The sequence below is a fragment of the Lithobates pipiens genome, unplaced genomic scaffold (genome assembly GCF_037356315.1).
Source record: "Lithobates pipiens isolate NorthernLeopardFrog02 unplaced genomic scaffold, aLitPip1_a1.2 Scaffold_27, whole genome shotgun sequence".
NCBI lineage: Eukaryota > Metazoa > Chordata > Amphibia > Anura > Ranidae > Lithobates > Lithobates pipiens.
In genome coordinates this window covers 217,925,666-217,932,943 of record NW_027507788.1, presented here as the reverse complement: position 1 = coordinate 217,932,943, position 7,278 = coordinate 217,925,666, and the positions used below count along the sequence as shown (strand labels likewise).

Sequence of the window (7,278 nt, the reverse complement as noted above, 5' to 3'; positions counted from 1 at the left end):
GATCATCTGCAAACTGTGGGCCAGGGGATAAAATGCAGAAACCTGGGCAAGCAGAAGCAGAGGAATACAAATGGTGGATCGGGAACGTTCGGGAGGAAACATCAGACCAGACCAGGCAACAGGACCGCAGATCCCATCACAGCATCAGGAGTCTCCAAACTGTGGCCTAAAGGCCAGCAGTGGCCCTTTGCTTGTCTTTATCTGGCCCTTGGAGCACTACTCCACCTGACACCATGAATGGGGCAACTGACAGCATCAACGGAGCACTATTCCTCCCACCGATACCAACAAGGGGCACTATTCCTCCCACCGATACCATCAAGGGGCACCATTCCTCCCACCGATACCAACAAGGGGCACCATTCCTCCCACCGATACCAACAAGGGGCACCATTCCTCCCACCGATACCAACAAGGGGCACCATTCCTCCCACCGATACCAACAAGGGGCACCATTCCTCCCACCGATACCAACAAGGGGCACCATTCCTCCCACCGATACCAACAAGGGGCACCATTCCTCCCACCGATACCAACAAGGGGCACCATTCCTCCCACCGATACCAACAAGGGGCACCATTCCTCCCACCGATACCAACAAGAAGCACAATTCCTCCCATTAAAACCAATGGTGGGGCATTTTCTTGCTTCCACTGACTGCAGTCCGGCCCTCCCAAAATCCAAAGACCATAAACTGGCCCTTTGCCACCCAGCCTCCCTGCCCTGCCCCTTTCATTCACTGAGTACTTTTAGCACTAGAGAGTCAACATTACATGATGGGGAGGGGGGGGAGATGTATAGGGGAATGAGGAAGGGGGGGGGGAGGATGTATAAGGGGAGGGGAGATGTATAGGGGGATGGGGAGGGGAGATGTATAGGGGGATGGGGAGGAGAGATGTATAGGGGGGTGTACAGCACCCTTCCAACCATGATCTGCATTGCATAGAGAAGCAATGAGATCCAGCGATTATATCACTGGGTATGTAATGAAAACAGGAATGTTTTATTTACCAATTTCATTAGCACGTTGATGAGAGGGGCAATAGAAAATATAATCTCCTTTAAACGTGTTTGTTACCCCAACACTTAATTTTCCTGATATGTTTCTGCTGTACCACGTACTTGTATTAAAAAGTATTCTGTTCTCTTTGTGTGAAATCCTTGGTGTTCTTGGCAGTCCCTTTGCTTTCCTATTAAAAACTGACCACACCAAGCAGGAGAGCACACTGTGGTCAATTCTCTAGCTATGCTGGGAACTCAATGTACTCTCCTCCAAAGATCAGACTTGTCCTGACACGCCCCCCCCCCCCCCCCCACTGCACAGCCATTCAATGGGGGAGCGCAGTGTGCCGTTGTTTTTCCTCCCCCAGCTGAGAACAGAGGGAATGTGATCACTTCTAAAAAAATAAAAAAGGGAACAAATAAGGTATTTATAATTTTTTTTTTTTATACACCAATATTTTGCCTTTCATTTCTATTTTAAACTGAATGGGTTGTTTTACAGGGTGATTGTTTAACAACTTTAAGGAGACATTCAATTTCCTCTCTCTGTGGGCTCCCCATCACAACACAGACAGCAATAAAAACCTCGCCAAAGGTTCTAACCCTTTCCCACTGTATGAAAAAAGGAATATTTGCTAAGGTGTCTCCTCTTGTATCCTGCCCCGGTGAGGACCTTGCACCAGTGCAAAGGCAAAATTGCCCCAGTTGGAATGCAAATAGCAATGAACAAAAAGGTTCACTTTACCATCTTCCCTTTCACTCCATTCGATTGCGGAGACCCCAACACGATTCTACAAATACACATATGGAACCAGAAAAAACAGCAGTAAAGCTGGGTGACCCAAAATGATAACCCGATGGGTTATCGGGGGACAGTCCTCCTTCAGTGCTTTCCGGTCCCAACCCAGGAAAGGTAAAACTGGGAGACAAGGTCATATATGGCTATAATGGTAAAGACGGACAAACCAAACCCAAAAGGTGACGCGTCGCTCCGTCCATAGATCAAGACTTAATATGGCCATGGTAAAACAAGAGTCATTTTATATGCATATCATTAAGATATATTATATCCTGAAATCCTTTTAATATGTGTAACCTTAAAAAAAAAAAAAAAAAGGAAAAAAATCTATTGGAACATTCAGACTCCGGTGAAAAGAATCCTGGGAACGTTTCCGGCCTGGCACAGCTTTGAGCCCCGTGTCTCCGATGCATTTCTGGGAAAGGCTAGCCATCCACATCAATCTTGTGAGCTGAAATAGAAGAAAAGGACACATTGACTGGACTGGTGCATGGTAATGGCGGGCCTGGTAGTCTTCTCACTGAACGTGGCAAAGTGCCAGGGGCATGTGCCCGCCAACGCAACTGGAGGAACCGTGGCCTGTCCTAATATTTTACCCCCTGAGAAAGCGTCAGAAGGATGCAATAAAGACAGAATCAGGTTGTTTCTTTAGTGCAGTGTTTCTCAATTCCAGTCCTCATGGCCCACTAACAGGTCATGTTTTCAGGATTTCCCTCAGATGAAACAGCTGGGGTAATTACTAAGGCAGTGAAACTGATCAAATCACCTGTGCAAAATTATGGAAAGCCTGAAAACATGACCTGTTAGTGGGCCATGAGGACTGGAATTGAGAAACACTGCTTTAGTGTGAGGAAAAGTCCATACTGTAGGTCACAATGAGCACAAAAACACAATCACTTCCATGCCGCTTACACACGACTGGACTTCGACGGACTAGGTCCAATGGTCTTCCCCACGGACTTTAGGCGGAGTTCCGACGGACTTTCCAAATGAACGGACTTGGCCACACACAATCACACCAAAGCCCGACGTATTCGAACGTGATGACGTACGACCGGACTAGAATAAGGAAGTTCATAGCCAGTAGCCAATAGCTGCCCTAGCGTCGGTTTTTGCCTGTCGGGCCAGCATACACACGAGCGGATTTCTCGTTAGGAACTGGGTCCGGCGGAGTTCTGGGCGAAAAAAATTGAAACATGTTCCATTTCTAAAGTCCAATTTTTGGACAGCAAAGGTCCGATGGAGCCCACACAAGATCTAATTGTCCGACGGATTCGTTCCGTCGGACCTTTGCTGTCGAAAAGTCCGGTCGTGTGTACACGGCATAAGAGGTCTGCTATAGGGTCTCAATGTACAGCGAACTGTCAGTGGCAATGAGTAAACATGCTTTGGGTATTGCTTTGTCCGGTTCATCCCTCCTCAGATAGGGGAATCACGTAAATAAACTGTACAAGTGTACACAGGAGGGCTCAAATGCCTAAGGGCCGGTTCACACAGCAGGCGAGGCGAGGCGACTCTGACTTGCCTCGCCGCGACCTGCCGCGGCCTCAGCGGCGACTTGCAAATGACTTCTGTATAGAAGTCAATGCAAGTCGCCCCGAGGTCGCCCAAAAGTAGTACAGGAACCTTTTTTCTGAGTCGGAGCGACTCGAGTCGCTCCTCTCAGAACGGTTCCATTGTACAGAACGGGGGCGACTTGCGAGAGGGAGGCGAGGCGAGTCGTGTCGCCTCGCATCGCCCGCTGTGTGAACCGGCTCTAATGCATTACTAAAGATTTGTGTTTAAAAATGTAGCAAAACGAATACTAAACAAAAGGGTAGAGGATATATAAGCGATGTATAACACTAAACACAATCCAGCGTGGGAATCACATAGCCTGATGCACAATACTACTGTGCTGGCAAAGCTGACAGGTTTCCGGGGGACGCACCTCCTTCTTCAGAGCTAAAAATCCTCTGAAGAAGGGGGTGCATACACGGAAACCCGCCAGCTTGCCAGCGCAGTGGTATTGTGCATCAGGCTACGGGATTCTTGCATTGGACGGTGTATCAATGTAATGTATCATGAGAACTATTTCAAAAGGATCCTCTGTGTTGAAAAGGTTGAGAAAGGCTGATCTAGGAAGTAACCCCCCCGGGCCTCAGGCTTGCTGGGAAATGCTTATACTTAGGGAGGACTCACATTGCTTTGGTATCCTAAGTGGCTCATTGTCTGCAGACATGACTTGATGGAGCGCTCCTCTGAACTGGTAGAGGATCTTCAAGCTTTTATCTTCCCCAACACACGGGTCATAGAAACCGGGCAGTCCAGCCTGAAAGTGACAAGCATACAGGGTCATTCAGAAATCAAATGTAAAAACCGATACACACCTAAATAAAATTGCAAATTGGTAAACAAAAATGTTCTGAAATAATGACACTAGGCAGGTTAACCACTTAAATCCTGGGCACTTCACCCATTGTGTGCCGTAGTCAAACTACATTTCTATAATTTTCTTCTCACGAATAGAGCTTTCTTTTGGTGGCATTTGATGACCTCTGGGTTTTTTTTATTTTTTGCTAAACTAAAAAAAAAAAAATTTTTGAAAAAAAATAAGTTTTACTTAGTTTCTGTTATAAAATTTTGTTTTCTCCTTCACTGGCGGGCACCGATGAAGCTGCACTGATGTGGAGGCACCAATATGTAGAAATGATGGGCACTAACAGGCAGCACTGATGGGCACTGATAAGTGGCACTAACAGGTGGCACTGACGGGCAGCATTGATGAGGTGGTACTCACAGGCATTACTGATGGGCATCAAATGGCATCTGTGAAGGGCACTGACAGGTGTTACTGATGGGCCCCGACATTTTGATGGCAGCTGAAGGGCAATGATTGGCAGATGTGGTGGGCACCTCTGATGGAAATTGAGCTGATAATCAATGCACTGATTATCAGCAAAGACCCCTCCCCACCCCCCTCCCTGACAGGACAGCCACCGATCGGCTCTCCTGTCAGCACGAACCAAGGAAAGACATTTACCGGCACTTCCTGGTTACACGCTGTGATCAGATGTGATAAGTCACAGCTGATCATGTGGTAAAGAGAGAAAGCTGTAGATAAATCCGCGCACAGGAGAAAAGATGAAAAAAAAAATAGAAAAATCTTAAAGGGAAAAAGGAACTGCGATAAGTCACAGCTGATCACGTGGTAAAGAGCCTATCTCATAGGCTCTTTACCACGATTGGAGTTGCGGTTTATCCCTGCTGCATGGATTTACAGTAATAAAGAAATCGTTTTTCATTGGACTGCAGCCATTCAGACTTTTGTTCTGTTCTTGTCTTGCGTGGAGTTGTGGTGTGTCAGAGTGGCACACCACATCACCGATCACCACGCTGCGGGCACGCGATCAAGGCTTATCCTGCTGGACGTCAAATGACTTAACCACTTTTCACATGTCATTCTGATATATGGCGGGCCGGAAGTGGTTTATAAACCATTACTATTCGAAATCTGGGAGTTTGTGAAAGACATTTAAAACCAACCCGGGCTTTGCATGAATGAGCTAAGTAAAAGCTAGGCCACTCCCAGCAAAAAATATTGACCATTCCTTTGCTCCCCCACTGCTCTGGGAGCCAGAGGACTCACCTGGCATTGAAAAACACGTGACTTATCCATATAACAGAATGGTGGCCATGCCCCAGGGGATGGCACGTGTGACGAAACGCATGGGGTAGAGCAGCATGCCAACTTCATTGTGCAACTGGAAGCGACCTGGAAGTTTATGTGCCAGCCAGAATTGTTTTTCTAATGTGTAATTATAAGGCGATGCCTGTAAGTGCAATATAGATGTAAATAAAAGCTTATGTGAGATTTTACACTATGTGGAGTGTCTGCCCTTGCATTCCTTCTGAGCCTGTGTGGCTGTTGGCTGGAAGAGAAGATTTATATGAGCAACCGGGTCTTAGGCCACGTACACACGGGCGGACTGTTCGTCCAACTTTGTCCGCTGAACAGTGTTTCAGCGGACAGTCCGCTCGTGCGTGGGCTTCAGCGGACAGTTTCAGCGGACAGTCTGACGAACAAAGTTTTTCGGAATTTCCGTAAGACTGTCCGCTGAAACTTGGTTTGAGCGGACAGTCCGCTCGTGTGTAGGCTTGTTCGGCAAACTAAGTCTCGCGCATGCTCAGAAAGAATTTACACGGCGAAGGTTGCATTGCAGTGTATCGGACGCCGAATTTCTCGTCCCGTCGTACGTGCCGTTCACGTCATCGCGCAAGTTTTCAGCGGACTGTTCGTTCGTCGTGTGTGGTCAAGTCCGCTCATGCAAATTTTGAACGGACTGTTTGTCAAACTGTTTGACGAACCTAGTTGGGCGGACAGTCCGCCCGTGTGTACGCGGCCTTAGAAGACTTCTCTGTATTAGAGAGTCTTATGTATTTGCATTTTTGCAGTGTGCAATTAACCATCTGGTGGAGGTTCCTGGTCTGTTTTGACACTTTTTTTTAAAGATCTCTTTGTGGAAAATTCCTATTTACTTACACAGTGAATGGACTTTTGCAACATAATTTTAGGGAAATTTTTTTCCCTTGTTTTGGAATACCCAAATTTAGCTATCTGTCTCATTAATGAGTGATTTACGAGCACTGAGCCAATCAGTGATCTAACATGAAGAGTCTAAAGCCCCGAGTAAGCTAATCCTTTGGCTGGAAAATAACACAGGTTTTCCTTTAACTCAACTCCAGGATAAGCATTTATCCTCTAAATCCATCTGCCATGTGTATTCTGCTGGAATCTCGGTGAGCTTTGTGTATTTTTTCCAGATCTGTGTAGTAATCCAGCGTGAGATTTCCTGTAATAAAGACCGCCCGCTTGTGATCTCTCTCCTTGTGCAGGGTGACCGGTCTGGTCTCTGCCCCCCCCCCCCCCCCGCAGGTTTCTGCAGGCAGCTTGTAGTGGGTGGGGGCTGCTGTGCCCCTCCCACATTTCTACTCTCTCCTTGTGCAGGGTGACCATCTGGTCTCCGCCCCCCTCCAGCAGATTTCAGCAGGCAGCTTGTAGTGGGTGGGGCCTGCTGGGCCCTCCCACATTTCTGCGCTCTCTCCTTCTGCAGGGTGAAAGGTCTTGTCTCCGCCCCCCCCGCAGGTTTCTGCAGACAGCTTGTAGTGGGTGGGGGCTGCAGTGCCCCTCCCACATTTCTGCTCTCTCTTCCTTGTGCAGGGTCTTGTCTCCACCCATCTCCTGCAGGTAGCTTGTAGTGGGTGGAGTCTGTTGGGCCCCTCCCACAGTTCTGCTCTCTCTCCTTGTGCAGGGTAACTGGTCTTGTCTCCACCCTCTCCAGCAGTTTTCTGCAGACAGTCTGTAGTGGGTGGGGCCTGCTGGGTCCCTCCCACAGCTCTGCTCTATGTACAGCACAGTGATGATGTCACTGTCACAACTGTTTATGAAAAAACATTTGATGTAAACAAACTAGATTTACAGAATTTGTTTCCATTGA

The 7,278-nt window shown here is 47.6% G+C and overlaps 1 protein-coding gene across 1 annotated transcript in view; it reads right to left on the bottom strand.

Annotated features, from left to right (window-relative positions):
• Window positions 1-982: 982 nt before the first annotated feature.
• DNAJC11 (DnaJ heat shock protein family (Hsp40) member C11) overlaps window positions 983-7,278 on the bottom strand; it is a 242,072-nt gene continuing 235,776 nt past the window's right edge. The window contains 2 exon segments of the mRNA XM_077458259.1: window positions 983-2,252; window positions 3,983-4,112. Of these exon segments, the coding sequence (XP_077314385.1) occupies window positions 2,227-2,252; window positions 3,983-4,112 (156 nt within the window). The 3' untranslated portion in view covers window positions 983-2,226.